This window comes from Nicotiana tomentosiformis, chromosome 2 (genome assembly GCF_000390325.3).
Source record: "Nicotiana tomentosiformis chromosome 2, ASM39032v3, whole genome shotgun sequence".
NCBI classification, from domain to species: domain Eukaryota; kingdom Viridiplantae; phylum Streptophyta; class Magnoliopsida; order Solanales; family Solanaceae; genus Nicotiana; species Nicotiana tomentosiformis.
In genome coordinates this window covers 58,102,844-58,121,861 of record NC_090813.1, presented here as the reverse complement: position 1 = coordinate 58,121,861, position 19,018 = coordinate 58,102,844, and the positions used below count along the sequence as shown (strand labels likewise).

The 19,018-nt window shown below is 41.4% G+C and overlaps 4 protein-coding genes across 6 annotated transcripts; 3 read left to right on the top strand and 1 right to left on the bottom strand.

Moving 5' to 3' along the window:
- The first annotated feature begins 99 nt into the window (after window positions 1–99).
- On the top strand, window positions 100–574 carry LOC138904858 (caffeoylshikimate esterase-like). Its single transcript, XM_070193359.1, has 2 exons — window positions 100–505; window positions 549–574. Exons 1-2 carry the CDS (start codon window positions 100–102, stop codon window positions 572–574), a joined length of 432 nt encoding a protein of 143 aa, XP_070049460.1.
- A 14-nt stretch (window positions 575–588) lies between these two features.
- On the top strand, window positions 589–1,059 carry LOC104085533 (caffeoylshikimate esterase-like). The gene has a single exon (XM_009589589.2). The coding sequence runs from the start codon at window positions 589–591 to the stop codon at window positions 1,057–1,059; it is 471 nt and encodes a 156-aa protein (XP_009587884.2).
- A 359-nt stretch (window positions 1,060–1,418) lies between these two features.
- On the bottom strand, window positions 1,419–6,203 carry LOC104085528 (2-succinylbenzoate--CoA ligase, chloroplastic/peroxisomal). Of its 3 annotated transcripts, none has more exons than XM_009589583.4 (10): window positions 5,800–6,203; window positions 5,362–5,434; window positions 4,585–4,750; window positions 4,393–4,491; window positions 3,881–3,978; window positions 3,600–3,793; window positions 3,126–3,253; window positions 2,449–2,828; window positions 2,020–2,234; window positions 1,419–1,889 (listed from the first exon to the last, which is right to left on the bottom strand). In XM_009589583.4, exons 1-10 carry the CDS (start codon window positions 5,997–5,999, stop codon window positions 1,760–1,762), a joined length of 1,683 nt encoding a protein of 560 aa, XP_009587878.1. In that variant the 5' UTR covers window positions 6,000–6,203; the 3' UTR covers window positions 1,419–1,759. The 3 variants fall into 3 exon arrangements, with proteins under 3 accessions (XP_009587878.1, XP_033509131.1, XP_009587879.1); XM_033653240.2 differs by lacking the exon at window positions 5,800–6,203 and adding an exon at window positions 5,522–5,783; XM_009589584.4 differs by lacking the exon at window positions 5,800–6,203 and having other exon boundaries at window positions 4,585–4,757.
- A 1,744-nt stretch (window positions 6,204–7,947) lies between these two features.
- Window positions 7,948–10,387, top strand: LOC138904857 (uncharacterized). The gene is made up of 3 exons (XM_070193358.1): window positions 7,948–8,107; window positions 9,563–9,636; window positions 9,716–10,387. Exons 1-3 carry the CDS (start codon window positions 7,948–7,950, stop codon window positions 10,385–10,387), a joined length of 906 nt encoding a protein of 301 aa, XP_070049459.1.
- Window positions 10,388–19,018: the final 8,631 nt, after the last annotated feature.

The following is a 19,018-nucleotide window of genomic DNA, read 5'->3' as shown; positions in this document are numbered from 1 at the left end:
CTCAAAGTAGTCACATTCAGCACCTTCACAATCCCAAACAAGACTATTGTATCCCCACCAAAAAAGTAGGAGCTAAACAGACAAACTCACTAGTACACTATGTCTCATCCAATTTTCCAAGCTAACGAGAACAGCCCTTACGGAGACCTTCCAAGAGAAGAGTTTTACAAGCAACAGAAAATCATGCATAAAGAAAGCTTCATGTTAAACAAACAAAACATGAAGATATTCACACAATCTTGGCAGCCTGAATCAAGTAATCAGTTAAGAGGTCTTGTGGGCATGATTCATGGTTATACATCCGAAAGCAGCTGGCTTTTTGAGCTAAATGCAGTAACAATGGCGAAAGCCGGATTTTTCGTTTGTGCTCTTGACCTACAAGGTCACGGTTACTCAGAAGGCTCACCTGGCTACATTCCGAGTATTCAACCCTTAGTCGAAGACTGCATACAGTACTTCGACTCTGCTCGTGCCAATCACCCGAAGCTCCCTGCTTTCCTGTATGGTGAGTCATTAGGTGGTGCAATTGCTACACTTATATGTCTAAGGCAGAAGACTGTATGGAAAGGTCTAGTTTTAAGTGGACCAATGTGTGGAGTGTCAAAGAAATACAAACCTGTTTGGCCACTGGAGAAGCTACTACCATTGGCCGCCTTTGTAGCACCATCTTGGAGGATTGTGATCACCAAACCACCTGGATCTAAATCATACAAGGAGGGATGGAAGAGAAAAATGGTCTCAAAAAGTCCGAATCACATGGCTTCCCAGAAGCCACCAGCTGCCACTGCATTAGAGCTTCTGAAAGTCTGTGAATATATACAGAGGAACTCTCATGAACTAGAAGTCCCTTTGCTGATTCTTCAAGGTGGGGATGATAAGGTATGTGATCCTGAAGCTGCTCAACTTGTGTATGAAACAGCAGGAAGTAAAGATAAGACGATGAAGATTTTCCCAGGAATGTGGCACCAATTGATAGGTGAACCAAATGAAAGTGTGGAGCTTGTTTTCAACACTATGTTGTCATGGCTTGAGGTGAGAGCAGACTTGGCGAAAATCTAATAGATATGATCTTGAGTTATTCAGATGTTTATACACATCGTCAGAAATTCTCTTTTCCTGCACACATAACCTACGACCAATAACTTGTAAAAGCTACTGGCAATTACTGATATTGCCAGAGCTGCTTCTGTCCTACTAAGGTAGTATACATTTTCATAATGTTGTTCCATATGCTTAAATGATGGAACCTTCTTGGCATGATGATAATTGCTTTGGAACCGTTAATTTTCAGAAGTAACTACTACTCAGAATCAGTTGTTTCATTTGACTTCCTGCAATAATGGTGAGCTTCTATTTTGACTAGCAAAGACTAATAAACAAGAAATAATAGAAATTGGGGAAAGAAGTGCACTCCGATATTCAACTTCGCGATCATTCAGATTCGATGAATCGGGATGTTATTCAGCTTGATGGTACATATAATAAAGAAGAATTTGTATGGGTATATATGAGTAATGAAATAAAAAGTATCTCGTCAATTACAACTTAATGGGGAAATAACTAATACACATTAAATAACCTGAGATAGAGAATTAAATGGATAATTTGCTGTGAGAAACAGCTGCATTTTTTTTTTATTGTTGAGGAACAGCTGCATAGTTTCCGTGCACCATGTCAGATAATTCCCAGTATTTGTCTCTGTGTATTCTCTCACCATGTAGTTAGTCACTCAAAACAAATGCAAGAGGAGAATTTGGAGTCATAGTCTGCTGGGCTGTAACTGCCTATAAGACATAAGTTCTGCTCTGACTTGATCTCTTCTTAATTTCCCTGTTGTTGTCACTGGAAATTGATTTTTCCACAATACAAAATTCTTGGGTATTTTGAACCTGCAAAATATTACAGTACATGTCATCAATATGAATCAGATCACGCAAGGCAGGGGTGAGATTGGAGTGGAGTATGAGATAGCCTTGCTGCAATCGAATTCCCTTGACCAACATAGAAAAAGAAGAATACCCCGTCAAATCTTTCGCTCTACAGAAGTTCTGGAGGAGAGTGCTGGACAGATAATGCTCCTTCTTGTTAACCGGATGATTAGAACTGGAATCAGTCCACTGCCAATTGTCTTTGAGCCTAATACAGGCAATGACCATCTCGGTCAAGCGAGAGTCGGGAAGCCCAATAACAACACTAGCAGATATCCCTGGATGTTGGGATAAGACAGCTTCCACCTGCGCCAAAACAAACTTACTAAATGGATTTATAGGGCAATTATGTTCCTATAGAAACAATCAAAAAGAAATCATGGTTTTCCATTACCAAAAGTTAATTAAAATATATCTATCATTTGGTCATCAAGTAATAAGATTTCAAGTAGGCAGTTCTCTTTGTGATGATAGCTCAATGGAAACGAAGAAACAAAGGAATTAAAGTCTGGATGCTTACCTCTTCCGGATAAACATTCTCGCCCCCACTCTTTATTCGACCTTTCAAACGCCCAATGAGCCAGACATTTCCACAATCATCTATATGTCCTATATCACCAGTGTCAAGCCAACATTCATCAGTTGGAGAAGAATTCTTGCTTGGCATTTGACCCCAGTATCCAAGCATTACATGGGGTCCTCGTGTCAAAATCCTCCCTATACAAGATGAATCATCCCCAGCAATCCATATTTCAATATGTGGAGCAGGCTTTCCAACACAGATACCATCTGGTTTATGTGACAAATTGGAGCTATTGGCACAAGAATTCTGGACACAACTCTCTTTCGTCGGGTCATAAAGAGTCATGAAAGTTAGAGAAGAACATGCCTCGGTCATTCCTAAAGAACAATTAAAGAATTCTTATCAGGAGAGCACGACCGACACAGAATGCTTTGTTTACCGAAGGGTAGATATTCGTGAAGCTAACTATACAGAATACATCAAGAAGGTTTAAGGTTAGGACTTGTGCCACTATAAATTTGGAAAGCATAATGTCTAGTGGATGATATATATCATACATCAGGAACACCACTTTAAAGCTTGCGATCTCCTGCTACAACAGAATATTTTGTTCAGAAAGGATAATTTTGGAGAAGATGGGGAAAATATGTCAAGTAGTCACTAAACCAACATACCATAGGCTGAAAGAATTTTAGCCCTCGGGAAAATCTCAATCGCATTTTTGATAAGATCTGATGAAAGACCCCCAGCTCCATTAAGAACCTTCCTCACAGATTTGGACCCTACAGATGTGTGCTTTGTCCTACGACAAGTGAAAGTAGAATCAAATATTTGCACTTATCATGAACTCAGTGGATGTGCTAAATGTCCATGGAGAGAAACCTAGAAAAGAATCAAGCACCACTAGAAACTGGGCAAAAAGAGAGCAAAATTCTTTTAATCTTGATCAGGACATCACAAAAAGTATTCCTTGCAAAATCTAAAGGAGATAATGTCACAAATTAATATTGGTAGTAACTTCTAAGGAAAAAGCCTGATTAACCAATCATATGGATGCCCATACAGTTATTATTCACTTCAACTTTGTTCAAAAGATAAATCCTATTGAAATTCATCTTTGCATCGTGTAGGACAACTGAGTGCTTTACCTATAAAAAGAGATTACATCAGACATCATAGCTGGAACTGTGATAAAAGAAGTAACATTATGCTGCTCTATGGATTCAATAGCCAATTTAGCTTCAAACTTTGGTAGTAGAATATGACAACCTCCTGCCATTAACAAGGCCAAGGCTGATGATATACCACCAATGTGGCACAATGGTGCAGTGTGTAAATAGACCTGCAAGAAAACCATAACACGAATCAACTTGTACTATATCAAGGTTGAGACATTCATATCATGTTTTATCATAGTAGATAAGCATACATCATCCTCACCATAACCAACAATTGCAATTTTTGCAAGGGATTGCACCACCAAAGCTGAATGGCTTATGGTAACTCCCTTTGGCCGCCCGGTGGTTCCTATTGTCATTAGGAAACAGAATAAATGATAAATACAAGTCAAAGGACTTACAAATACTCCTTGTACCAGAACAGCAGTTCTATGACTCAACCCACACAACACATTTCTCAGCGGAGCAAATGGTTAGTATGACATACAAAATGACCTTTTCCTTGCTCATGAATTTTGCTAATAGCCAAAAAACTTTTACTGAGACTAAGAAACAAGATATTTGCCTAATCTGACCCAGATAAAATTTTGAGGGAGAAATTACGTTCCTTGGTTCAAAAAGAGGTTTCCACAACTACATTTCTCTTAGAACTTATTTTTGTCCATCTCCTTCGGTGTGAGAGGATTTGAAGATCACTTTCTGGATTAGGGAAAAGAAAAGGAGCAACGAGAAATGAGCATGTAGAAAGGTAGTTAGCATATACCTGAGGTAAAGCATATTATAGCAGCTTCCTGAGGTGCCCACAGGTAGTCTGCAACTAAATGCCTTTTGAAACTTCTTTTAAGCTGTTTAGTAGTTAATCCTGGCAGATGTAAGAATGATAAATTAATAAACAGAAGAAGAATACTCTTTTTTTATATATATTCATTCTGGTCATGAATGCTTTAACACATACCAAGCTTAGTGCTATTAACTACACTAGGATTATCCATTAGCACTTGCCACCTCAGAGAAGGTACAGAATCATCATAGGACTCGAACTTCCAGAAATTACAGGTTGCATCGTGGACCAACATTGTTGGCTTTGCTACCTGAAGAGCTGTTCTTGCTTCTTCCAAGCTCTGCATGCTGAGAAGAGTTACTAGGAGAACATGCTTATATCCGGAACAGTTTTTTCAATCTTATATTATACAGATATTGATGCTTTGCTGTGATAGAAAGTACTTAACCATGATATCATTTTCAGTTTCCTCATAGAAAGTTAAGTTTACATATGTTTAAACTGTTTACAATCAAGAGCTATGTTACATGGTTTTTTCATACTGCGTAAATCTAAACAATGCAACAGGTATGATATTGGTACTTTGAGTGAATCCTTAAATTACAAACTAGTGTGACCAGGAGGTCAGGGGTTCAAGCCGTGGAAACAGCCTCTTGCAGAAATGTAGGGTAAGACTGCGTACTATAGACCCTTGTGATCCGGCTCTTTCCCGGACCCCGCGCATAGCGGGAGCTTAGCGGGCTGCCCTTTTTTTCAAGATTGAAAACTCCTAGGTGCATGCATAGCGGAATAGGATAATGATACTTCCAGGCAACTCCATGTAACACAGACCAAGAGAGTAATAACTGTTACTGATATTGAAATTCACCCATTAATGAATTAGAAAATACAAAAAATAGTCTTCCAGTTATGTCAATGGAAGATAAGAGAGTAGGTGCTTTGCTTATTTACCCAACGGTAGTTGAAAGGTGCAGTAATTCCTCCTACATACGCAACTGCGAGTAACCACTCCAAGTACAGATCACTGCAACAAAAATTGGATGATGAAAAAGAATTCCTAACAATTCAAGAGTAGTTCACTGGCAAATATGATGCAGTCAAATTTGAGTACCTTATGACTATTTCCAGACATAAATTCATTTTTCATGCCAATTCTTTTTAATTAAATGCTCAACGTTCCTTATTTCAGAAGAAAGGTAATATCATAAAATAAGATCGATGATAACATGAAACAAATTGTTTTGATTAAAATGTAAAATAACAGCAATAAGCCAGTTCCCCTTTTATTTTCTGTTATTGCCCATGTGGTACTGGGAACTGGGAAGGAAATGAAAGTTGTACATTAGCAGCTAGAATTAAAATGGCAGCAGTTCCCATAATAATAAGAACCTGTTAAGAGCAGAAATGGCAACTACATCACCGGGCTTAAGGCCCAGCTGAAGAAGCCCATGGGCCAGGCCCAATACTCCGTCAACAAATTCCATGCCGGTCTTCCTTCTTTCTCCCATTATCATCACCGTTGAGTTCCGGCGAACCGTCAGCAGCCGGCTCAAACACTGGCAAACGTGGGCCTTCGAGTAATTAGCCATTTCTCTTGAGCATAAATTCGGAAATTCGTAATTTTCCTTTGCGTTTGAGCAAACAAAACAGCAAATTTTTTAGCTCAGTATTCAGTTTTGCATGTCCCGTTTTTGAGAATTGAGAATGAATGGTAAGAGTTTCATTTGGGGTTGACTATCGTTTGGTTGTCTTTAAACGAATTGGATAACTATTCTTTGAGGGTGAAAATACATTGCGTCTATAGCATAATATTGACCATTCAAAATATTGGCCATTTATAGTTCGGAGAGTCATTTGGTTAAATATCCAAGTAAAATTTTGGAAATAATATTGAGAAATTATACCATACTTTTATTTCTTGATTTTTCTAAGTGAATTGTTCAAACAATGAAGAAAATATTAATTTTTCAAATAATTTATATCATCAAGTGCATTATTCCAGAATCTAAATTTAGCTCAATCATCACCCACGACGGCCAATATATTTCGCGATAACAAAAATATATTATCCTTGAGTATATCTAAGTTCAGTTTTCAATTAATATTTCGTTGGCCAGTCCTTCCTAATTCACATTTCATATTTCGGGTCATTTACGTTCTATAAGAGATCAAAGAACTAATCACATTCAAGAAATTTTAAAAAAAGTTAGAACGCATTTTGAAAATTGTAAGTAGAAATTTAGTACATAGACACCTGATAAGTGTAAATTTGGCAGATTTTTTAGGAGTGAAAGTACTACTAGTACTTTATCAAGGATTGTACAGTAAAAATTGAAGGAAATTTGCGTGAGAAAATGCCAAAAGAGAGACGTTCCAATTGGATAATTGCTTTATGAGGAGTTGCGGTGCGGAGGTGCAGTGGCTCTGTCCGGCTCCTATCCCTATCTTATCCTTTACAAATTATAGATAGATTGTGAAATAGAGGAAATCAAGAAGAATTGAAGAGAAATGATCAAAATGGTCCTTAATGTACGGGGTTTGGACTATTTTAGTCCTTGATATATACCACATAACAGATATGGTCCTTGACGTATACAAAAATATTTACTCGTAAAACGGTACAATTGAATTTATATGTGGTTTCTAGACAAGTGAACTAATTTGATCCTGAAATAATGCGATAATAAAAAGAATGTACAATACTTAGCCTTAAAATGTAGATGAAACAACAGAGATGACAGTTCCGGAAACAAGGTTTCCGGGTACAGTAATGATGAGATCAAAAAGCGGAAGAGTAAGATTGTATTAAGCTTTGTATAGAATGTAGTATAAGTTTTGCCAGAAAATTCGTCCAATTTACAATGATAACTAGGCTCACTATTTATAGTTGTGTCTAGGGAAGGAGGCCCTAGGATCGTGCTCTCCTTGAATGCCAATTATAAGGGTCATTGATGAAGATTTAACGGTGAATATAAATGCCAAATTCTCTGTAACGGATCGTCGCTCTTAATCCTGCAGAATATTCCCTATTAAATGCTACCGGGCACAGAGCATTTAATACACCTTTATGAATGTTATCTCTTCCGATGACATGCTGAATGGTTGCGTTTGGTCTTCGGCCATCCCCGTCTTGGGTTCCACGTGTCTTTCCTTTAGATGACCATATGTCATAATATTTCACCCTATACAGATAGTCCCCCTGCTTTCCGGTGACATAACTTTGTGTTACCAAAAAGTTGGTAGAAACACTCTTTTGGCGGAAATTACAATAATTCCCTCCGAAGGCTTGTGACAGTTGATTAGACGTGCGTCTCTCCGCATTTAATACCCCGATCACGCGTCATCCCATGACTCATCACAACTTTTGCCGATTATCGAGGTAATCATGGCCATGAATTTAGCTGCCAAAATTTTACTTATACGCATCATTCTTTTCCTTTGTGCTTCATAATTTCCCGAGCTTCCGATTTGCATCTTTGTTTTCCATCCTTTCTCTAATTCTCTTCAAATACAAAACCTGTTCCTTCTTCTTATTCAATGGCTTCTTCCTCCAAGCGTGCTGGTTCTTCAAAGAACAAGAACAAAGCCGGGGACTCTACTCCTCTAACGGTGGATTCCATCATCCCAAGAAAACTCAGTACCACAAAGGACTTTGAAGAGAAATTCCCTACTGCTAACCCTCATACATGGGATATAGGTACCCTTCTTCCATTCGTCATTCCAGTATTCCTGATGTGAAGGAAGACTGACGCTACCATGCGTTGGGTATCATTGCTCCTGATCTATCAAAGTGAGTGACCCTTCCCAAAGAAGGGGACTTTCCTCTAATTATAGAGAATATCTTTTCATCATAGATCATTAATAGTTATTTTCGTGAGCCGAGGGTCTATCGAAAACAGCATCTTTGTCCCATCAGGGTAGAGATAAGGTCTGCGTACACATTATCCTCTCAAAATTCAATTTTGTGGGATTTTATTGAATCGTCGTTGTTGTCAATAGTTAGTGGTATTCCACGCATAATAATAATATCTTTATTTATTCCTTACAGTATTTTATTTACAACTTAGATTATATCTTGTTAAGCCAAGCTTTTAAAATCAATTTTTTTAAAAAGTATTTTTTTAAAAGAGTACTTCTGGTAAGAAACATTTTATACTTAGTTTTACATATTTTTACACGTATCCCTTTACTTTGGGTGCGTTTTCTTTCAGTGGAGAACTTGATTCCGTGATTGCGGAGTTTTGCTTTCGCTACCAAGTGTGTTTGGAATAGGTAAGTCCTTCAGTGTGGAGGACGGTCGCATGTCTTCGACGTTTGTGCTAAGTGGCTGGAGAGGAGCTAACATTAACTCGTATGATGAATCTCTACTCCCCCAAGATTTTCCGTGGGGGTATGATAAACCTCTGCAAACGTGGTCACCATGCTATGTTGACCAGCATGGATGATGATAACGACCGTGGGTGGACGGAACGGTTCGTTACAGTTGCCACCAATAATATCATTCCAACAACGGCTTCATCCTTTTCGGCCCCTTAGAATTGCACTCGTAAGATCTTTATTTAATATGTTTTCTTTCACTAAATATTCTTCTATGGCCGTATCGACTCTTAACCCTTCGCATGTCTTAGCAACTCGATGGATCCCACCGGTGGTGGAAGGTTTTGACCGATGGGTTCAGAAGATTTTGGACGTCACGACGCCCGAAACTCATTTATGGAAAGAACTGGCCCTTAAATACGGGTGGAAGGCCAAAAATTATAGTAATTTTAACTTACCTTCCTTCCCATCTTTGGTTGAGTACCGCGGGGCTGAGTACCGGGTCCTTCCCATCTTTGGTTGGAGAGAATCCAACAGCCAGCATTGTATTTGATGCAGCTGCTTCTCACTCTTCAACTCCATCAGCTTCATCTCCACCTTCACCAATACCAGCAACTACTGCATCACTTCTATCTCATCCACTCTTCTACCACCACTTGCTACATCACCTCCATCGTCCGCATCTGACCAGTTCATGGGAATTTGGGGCAAAATTATGCTGCCCCTTCTGAAGATCCATAAAGGAGGAGGAATGTTACTCTTTCGGTCTCTACCGAATGCAACTTGCTATCCCGACTGGTGTAGCTTGCTAATTATCTGAAGCCTTTGGCTTCAGAGAAAGACTGGGAAAAGATTCAGGCACTCTCGAGAGAGTGTTTGTTGAACAACGCCATGCACAACGCCGTTGCGGTATGTTTTTTTCTTTCTTCATTACTTCTTCTTCTTTTGTATGAATGTATTCTAAGTTTTACTTTTTCTTGTTTTGTAGGCCAACTTCCTTGCTTCTGAGGGCCTTCAGAGGTTGATTCGTGAGAAGGAGGAACTTACTTTCGAACAGAATCAGCTTTTGGTGGAACGGGATCAAACAGTTCTATGCCTCTCGGAACTGGAAACCAAAGCTACTGAGTCCGTTGTTTTGGAGGCTCGTTTGCAGCAAAGCAAGCAAGAAGTGGTAACCCTTAGCCAAGAAATTAGCCCGCTGAGTGTTATATTTGATGAAGCTAAGGCCAAATGGGCTGAAGTCCAGTACGTTGTTATTGCTGCAACCGAGCGCGAGGCTGCTACTGCCGAAAAAGTAACTAACTTAGAAGCTGCCTTGAACTCCATAATCGAAGAACTTGCTACTGTGAGGGAAAAACATGCCCAGTTGGAAGAGAAGTACAAGAAAATTATTGAGCACAACAATCTCTTTAGTTCTACCGTCCATGACCTTGACGTTAGCCTTAGATCTTTTAGGTTCGCCAGGGAGAGCCTTTCTGCCGAGGTTACCCAACTCAAAGAAGAACTTAAGCACCGAGCGACTTCCCTCCTTGTTGAAAAAACTTATGTCATGTACATCATGAGGAGAAAAACCTTGGAAGAGGCCAAAATTGTATCATTTTTGATGCCGAAATTGTTAAGACCTGAGAGCTTGAGTTGGCTACTGAAAATGGATTCGTAGTCTGATGCTCCTGGTTCTTCTGGTTCCGGTTTCGAGTTTTCAGGAACTGAAAAGGGATCGAAGGGAGACGATGCTGAAGACTAGACTGGGGAAAACGTCGGGCCATCGATGGACCCACCTACTTCTCCCGGGGACGCGGACACTTCTCTTACTACTGGTTCCGGAGACACTGCAGTTTAGCTTTTCTCTTCTTTTTCCCATTTTGTACTGTTACCATTTTGGCACGTTCTTGTAAGTAAATACATGTTTTTGCTAAAGTATTGTTTGAGTCTTACTCTCGTTTGAATGTCCATGCAAGTCTTTAACATTTGCTTAAGAATTATGTGCACGTTTTTCTATTTGTGCTTTATTATGTGTAGTCCTGGATGCGTTTTTCTCGAAGCATTTTGGTTCCGAGAATTATCCCTTTTATGTGAGGGTTTCTATAAGTATTTGCACAAGTTTACTTTTTGCGTCCTTTTCTTATGCGGCTTCGGGTGTATTTTTCCCCGATGGCATTTTTTATTATGGGCATAGATTCTTCCAGAACCAACCCTTTAATGTGAGGGTTTTTATAAGTATTTGCACAAGTTTACTTTTTGCGTCCTTTTCATATGCGACTTCTGGTGTATTTTTCCCTGATGGCATTTTGATTCCGGGCATAGATTCTTCCGGAACCAACCCTTTAACGTAAGAGTTTTTATAAGAGAGGGCCCTTTTATGTTTACGGTGCTCTTGAAGAGGACGTCTCCTGTTCATTACGATACTAACATTTGAAGTACTTGTTTAACATTCAAATGACAAAGTTAATTCATCGTTCGGACAAGAAACAAGATAAAAACAAATGGATTTCATTTTATTTCTTCTATTTTAAAAAAATACATAAACATTTGCTATGCTAAAAAAAAATTGCCATTACTTGTGGCTATCTTGTACAATTTGGTTCTTCGGGGCTGGCTGCGCAGTCCCCAGTAGCAGCCAGTCCCCAGTCTCGATGATGCATTTTGTTTCCGAATTTTCGTTTCCCAGTTGACGTGGCAGTTATTGTTGTCGTATCCTCATATCATTCCCCCAGTGTTCAAATGCGAAGGGTGCGAATTGGAACACTGAAAGTCTTGTATCTTCGAAGATTCCACTAATGAATTGCTAGATGATCCTCAACTTGGTAACACACTTTACTTCCCTTCAGGAAACTATGTTATCGAGCGAAGGACTATCTAACAACCCTCTAGTGGTTTGTGCTCGTGAACGGTCGGGTAACCTTTGTTCGGTAGCAAACTTAACTTCCCAGTGGGAATTTGCTATCGAACCAAAGATTATCCAACCGTCCCTGAGTGGAAGCTTGTTTGTTTGCCTTTCTATCAAAGGTCTTATTGATGTTGTCTTAGTAGTATGCTTTCTGTTGCTGCTTTGTTAAAAATGAGTCTCTCTTGTACTCGATTTGGCCATTGTTCGGTAGGCCCATAGAACTCCGGGCAATTCTTCGTGCCATTTTCCATTTGCTGCTTCCAACCTTTTCTTGAGGTTTTGAATAATCACTTTGTTTTTTGACTCCACTTGACCGTTTGCACTTGGATGATAAGGAGAAAATGTGATCCTCTTTATCTTCAAATCTTAGATGAATTTTGTAACTTTTGCGCAGATAAATTGTGGCCCATTATCGCATGCTATCTCTTTTGGTATTCCGAACCTGCAAATTATATTTTCCCACAGGAAATCGACCACTTCGAATTCTCCGATCTTTTGATAAGGACCTGCCTTCACCCATTTAGAAAAATAGTCAGTCAAAATTAAAAGAAACCTTACCTTTCTGGGAGCCGGTGGCAGCGGTCCGACGATGTCCATATCCGATTTCATGAATATCCATGGGGATAGAATCGAATATAAGGGTTCTGCTGGTTGGTGTACTAGTGGTGCGTAGCGTTGGCACTTATCACATTTTTGTACGAAGTATTTGGCATCTTATTCCATGCGAGGCTAGTAATATCCTGCATGTACCAACTTCAACACCAAGGAATCTGCGCCCGAGTGATTGCCACATTTCCCTTCGTGGACTTCTCTCATGACATAATTAGCTTATGACGCTTCTAAGCATCGGGCCAGCGGGCCTTTGAAGGATTTTCTATACCTTTGTCCTCTCTTGAAGCTATAACGTGAAACTTTGGCGCGTAACGCCCGTGATGCTTTGGGGTCTTCGGGCAACTTCTTGTGCTTGAGATAGTTAATTATTTCATTTCTCCAGTCCTAGACCAGACTAGTCGAATTTACCTCATAGTAACCATCCGTATCCATGTCTGAGTTCTTCAGTTATACTACCGTCCCGGATTCCAATCCCTTTATTTCCGTCGATGATCCTAAGTTTGCTAATGCATCCGCTTATGCATTATCCTCCCTCGAGATGTGAGTAATTGACCACTCCCGAAATCGCGCTAAAAGAGCATGGACCTTTACCACGTATTATTGCATACGTTCTTCTTTGGTATCAAAGATCCCGTAGACCTGATTTACCACCAGCTGCGAATCACATTTAATTTCGATAAACTCGGAATCAAGTCCCCGGGCCAATTTGAGCCCTGCAATCAAAACTTCATACTTTGCTTCATTGTTAGTTAAAAGGATCGTTCTGATGTCTTGCCTTAGGGTTTCCCTCGAGTCCAGGATTAAGACTACTCCGAGTCCGGACCTTTTTACTTTGGAAGCTCAATCCATAAATAAGGTCCAAACCCCCGATGTCGATCCCGACACCATTACTGCCTCCTTGGTTGCCAGAGGCAGTAGTTCCGGACTGAAATCAGCCACGAAGTTAGCCAAGACTTGCAACTTAATTGCAGTCCTTGGTTTATATTCTATGTCGAACTTACTCATTTCGATGGCCCATTTGGCCAATCTGCCCGGAAGTTCGGGTTTATGGAGGATGCTCTGCAAAGGGAAAATAGTCACCACAACTATCGGGTGACATTGAAAGTAGGGCCTCAGCTTTCGAGCGATGACTAAGAGAGCTAAGGCCAGTTTTTCCAAATGTGGGTAGCGAGTTTCTACTTCTGTTAAAACTTTTCTAACGTAATAAATGGGAACTTGCATACCTTCGTCCTCCCGGACTAAAACTGCACTTACCGCAATTTCTAAAACCGCGAGGCAGACCAGCAATATTTCACCTTCTTTTGGTTTTGAGAACAATGAAGGGCTTGATAAGTACTTCTTCAAGTCCCTCAGAGCATGCTGGCACTCCGGTGTCCATTCGAAGTTATTTTTCTTTTTGAGCAGTGTGAAGAAGCGATGACATTTTTCTAACGACCAAAAAATGAACCTGCTCAAGGTTGCTAATCTTCCTGTGAGCCTTTGGACTTCCTTTACGTTTGACAATTGATCCGGGATATCCTGTATGGCCTTTATATGTTCGGGCTTTACCTCAATTCCCCTTTGTGAGGCCAGGAATCCTAGAAACTTACCAGAACTAACCCCGAACACGCACATCTCAGAATGAAGTTTCATGTTATGCTTCCTCAGGATGTCGAATATTTCTTGCAAATACTTAAGGTGGTCACCTGTGTTCAAAGACTTAATGAGCATATCGTCTATATAAACTTCCATAGTCTTTCCTATTTGCTTTTCAAACATCTTATTTACGAGCCGTTGGTAAGTGGCTCCGGCGTATTTCAACCCGAAATTCGTTATAAACGAAGTCTTTTCCTAATCTTCTAGGTTCATCTTGATTTGGTTGTACCCGAAATAAGCATCGAGGAAACTCATTAACTCGTTCCTGGCCGTGGTATCAATCATTTGATTGATATTTGGCAGTGGGAACGAGTCTTTTGGGCACGCCTTATTAAGGTCTTTATAGTCTACACACATGCGAAATTTATTGTTCTTCTTAGGAACTACTTCAACATTGGCTAGCCAGTCCGGATATCTTACCTCTCGGACCGAATTGATATTAAGCAAGCGGTTTACCTCTTCTTTGATGAATTTATTCCTGGCCTCGCCAATAGGGCATTTCTTCTGTCTTACCGGAGGTACGTTGGGATCCAAACTCAGCTTATCAGAACTGAGGTATGTTGGGATCCAAACTCCCGGAGGTGTCGGTAGTCCCATGTTTGGTAGCCGTTTGACCCATGGTATTTACACCATAAGTTGGGATCCCTCTGGTCGGAATATGATCTCTTAGGTTTCGGGAATTGCGCCTCTTTAATGTTTCTCATGGCTGACACCAACTCCACTATACTGGCGTTGAAGTTATATTCCGATAACTTGGGGTGAGGAGGATCCCGAGACCCCTTATCTTGGAGTGATCTATTATTTTGACCATGATCGGTCCCTCAGTCAACGGTGAACTTGTTTGCTACCCGAAAGTTTCTGCCACGGCCTTCGGTCCGCTCGTAAGGCAAAAATCGGCCCCTCGAAATCCATCTGTCCGCGTCGTAGTCATCCTTTGATTTTTCTCTGCTCTTCTCTCGTCCTTTGGCCGATGATGCATAACCGACCTGGTCGTCTTTGATCCTTATCTTTGACTCATACCGGTTATGGACATCTGCCCAAGTTGTTTCTTGGAACTCAAGAAGGCTCTCCTTCAGCTTTCGGGAAGCATTTGAGCTTCTCGGATTTAATCCTTTGGTGTATGCTTCACCTGCTCATTCACCCGGGACAACCGGGAGCAACATTGTTTCTTTCTGGAATCGGGTAAGGAACTCTCGTGGTAATTTGGATTCTCCCTGTGCAATCCTGAATATGCCAGCCTTCCGGAATTGTACTTTTCTGTCACCAGCATGAGCTTTGATGAAAGAATCCACGTGCATCTCAAAGGAATCTATGGTATGCTCGGGAAATAATGAATACCATGTTATGGCTCCCCTCGTGAGAGTTTCTCCAAATTTCTTTAGCAGCACAGATTCAATTTCGTGAGGAGCTAGATTATTTCCTTTTACCGCCGTTGTGTAGGTGGTAATATGCTCATGTGGTTCTGAAGTCTCGTCCTACTTTGGCATTTCAGGCATTTTGAACCACTTCGATATTAGTTCTGGTGCTGCACTCGGCTTGTACGACAATTGAATATACTTCTTCGAGTCCGGGCCTTTCAATACTGGTGGCGCGCCCGGGATTTGGTCTATGCGGGCATTTACTTCCCTCATAAACTATACAAGTTCATTTTTGAATGGGTCATTCTCGTTGTTGAGACCGAATCTGCTCCCCCAGCCCCGTCGGAGCCAAGTTCACCCCTGGGAGTGTTGTTGTCGACTCTCTGCGTTATTTGGTTTACGGGAACACCGAGAGGAATTAGATCTCGTCTGTTTGCATTATTCGAAGCTCCCGATAGAGCTTGCTTCAGTTCTGTCATAAATTGATCCTTCCGCGTGAGATGACCTAGAATTATTTCCTGTTGCTCTTGCAGGACCCTCACCGCATCCACGACATACTCCTCATCAGCATCATCGGGAGTTGTCTCCCGAACCTGTCATGCACTGGCGTGACGTCATGTCTCTCATTGCGGGTGTCACTGATTGAATCCTCGAAATGAGGTTGATCCCCTCGAATTTCTGGGTTGTACATGTTGTTAATAGTGTTATCTGTCATTTTTTTGTGATTTTTTCTAAGACAAAATAATCAAATCACTTTAGTAAAAAAGGCAAGGATCAATTTAATTGCACGATTTTCTCGGCCCCACGGTGCTCACCAAACTGTTTACTCGTAAAACGGAACAGTTAAATTTATATGTGGTTTCGAGATAAGTGAACTAATTTGATCCTGAAATAATGCGATAATTAAAGGAATGTACAATACTTAGCCTTAAAATATAGATAAAACAACAGAGTTGATAGTTCCGGGAACAAGGTTTTCGGGTACAGTAATGATGAGATAAAAAAGTGGAAGAGTAAGATTGTATTAAACTTTGTATAGAATGTAGTATAAGTTTTTCTAGAAAATTCGTCCCCTTACAATGATAACTAGGCTCACTATTTATAGCTATGTCTAGAGAAGAAGGCCCTAGGATCGTGCCCTCCTTGAATGCCAATTATGAGGGTCATTGATGGAGATGTAACAATGGACATAAATGCCAAATTCTCTGCAACGGACTGTCACTCTTAATGCTACAGAATATTCCCTATTAAATGCTATCGGGCGCAAAGCATTTTATACATTTTTACGAATGTTACCCTTTCTGGTAACAAGCGGAATAGTTACATTCGGTCTTCGGCCATCCCCGTCTTGGGTTCCACGTGTCTTTCCTTTAGACGGCCACGTGTCGTATTGATCTCATCCAAGTTCACACGTCAATTTGAGGTTATGAAAACTGTCGATGCAATAGTAATACCCAACAAGAGTCGGTGTCGAATTTTACAGGGAGAAAATAGTAATAAGTTAATTACAGGCCAAATGTCTCATAGTTATCAAAATATAGAATCATCAGAATGTTAAAGAAACTCCACCCCCGAATAAAACTAAGCATTGTCACCAATGCTTAACAACATGAGAGTAAAAGAAGGGTGAGAGTGAAGAAAACTCCCTATGGCTCTGTGGCCATCTCTGTGTCCCCAGCAGTGGCACCGACCTTAGCCTCATCCAATAGGATCTCATCATCCTTAAGTCCGGGAATGGCTGGGTTGGTGAACATCTGACGTACTACTTCGACAGTGTTAGCAGCAGTGTCTGGCTCCTCAAACTTGCCAGCTGGTGCTGTAGGTGCTATAGGATCTGGGCCTGGGTGGTGCGGGTCTATCAACATATCAAATGAAATGTCTTTGGCTGCTGCAATCTTGGTAACCTGTCGCCGGAGCTTGTCCATTGACTTCTTGGAGGACTGTGACTTCCGCATCTTCTTCACTTCCTTTCCCAACTCCTCTATGACTGACCCATGCTGTAGTAAAGTGGCCATAATTGTGTTCTGGTTGTCCAAGATCTTCTTCAAGGATTCTTCAACTGTGGGGGGAATCTGGGGTGCCGTAGAGGATGAATGTGCTGCAACATGACTGTATATGTCAGTCAGATTTGCAGTAGCTGTCTGCATCCAGTTGTTGAGGCTTGCCAGTGTCTGGGAGACTCGCAGCACAGAGAGTGGAGCAGATGGCATAGGTACCGGTTTCAAAGCCGAGGTGGGAGGCACTGAGGCTGAAGGTGGAGGCATGGCAGCTGCACTGGTAGAATGCTCTGCTGAAGTGGATGGCATATCAGCTGTCTCTGTAATCATCAGACTGTCCTACGGTGGTAGTCAGTTGTCCCTTTCTCTTTGGGTTGTGTGCATCCATCAGAGAATACCAAGAGAAGGTCTTCTTCGCTCGAACCTTTGTGTCATAATCTCTAGGCTCTACCCGTGCATCCGTAAGGTACTCAGCGATGGTGTTGGAATACGGGTAGGAGGTATTATCTTGCCTGGCGACCACTTAAATGTTAGCCGACATCACGACACCCACATTGATCGGGTACCCGGTCATAATAGAGGGGACTAGAACTGCCCGTGTAATATGTAGGTTGGTTTCATTCTGGCACGGGTCTAGTCTGCTGCATACGAAGGTCTGCCATCCCTTCGCCTCGAAATTTAGGGTGTTCTGCTGAATAGGTACCCCTGCAGTGATCCATGGTAGTGGTGGCCCCGGGGATGCAAGAAGCTCAGCTAGCCATGGGCGAACTGCATCACCCATCGCCAGCTTCTCCAAATACTGTGGTTGCTCAACGTCCTCAAACCCCAAGTAGGAGTTCAGTGTGTGATGGTCGAACCGCACTTTCATGTTTCTCACTTTTATAACATTGGTCCCTTTTTTTATGTGTGCCACATTGGCATAGAACTCCCGGACCAAATACTCCTTGGCATCCATAACTGACTGGGTGAACCACATCCACCCTTTCCTCTCTCAGAACTGTCTCAACACGACTGGATTATACTTGTCAAGATCTTTAAGCTGGAATTGTCGCTCAAGAGTGAGTGATCTCACCGGCCACCACCCATGGAAGCTGGTGAAAGCAGCTAACCTCACAAAACATTCCTCCCAGACCTCTTTCTTCTTCGACCTCTCAAGGCCGACAACTGTAGTATCACCCCCTCAACCATCATCCGGAATATCATCAATAGTAATTGGTGGTGCCTTAGGGACCAGTGTAGAAGAGGGATCTGAAGCTTGACTGGCACTCTCCGAACCCTCGGAGTTGCTATGTGAGGAGGAAGTCTTGTCCCGGAGTTGATATCTTCCCTGTGGTTGTGATTGGATAGCAGGCTGCTCTTGCACTGAGTCGCCCTCCGATGCTTCCCGAAATGGGACATATGAACTAGATTCGGAGGGCTCGGGTTGTCTTCCTCATCCTCCTGTATCTTTCTTGGTGATTATATTCTGGAGGGTGAGGGGTATATTGCTTTTGCCTAGACCTCTAGAAGGTTCACCCCTCCCCTTTTAAGTGTCACCGCGGCCACAAGACCCAACCATTTTCTGTAACAAACAATAGCAGCAGTTAGTTATGGTTCAATTTTAAATTTCAAAGAGACAGTATAACACAATGTAGAACATGAGTGCAGGGTGGGGAAGTGCAGTCCGCATAATTACAAGTGCGACCGCTGACTGGGTTGTGCGGACCACACAATTTGAACTTGCGGCCACAGATATGGAACTGTGGTCCACACAATTTTGAATGCGATTGCAAGATTGAAGTGCGGTCCGCACAATTATGGTT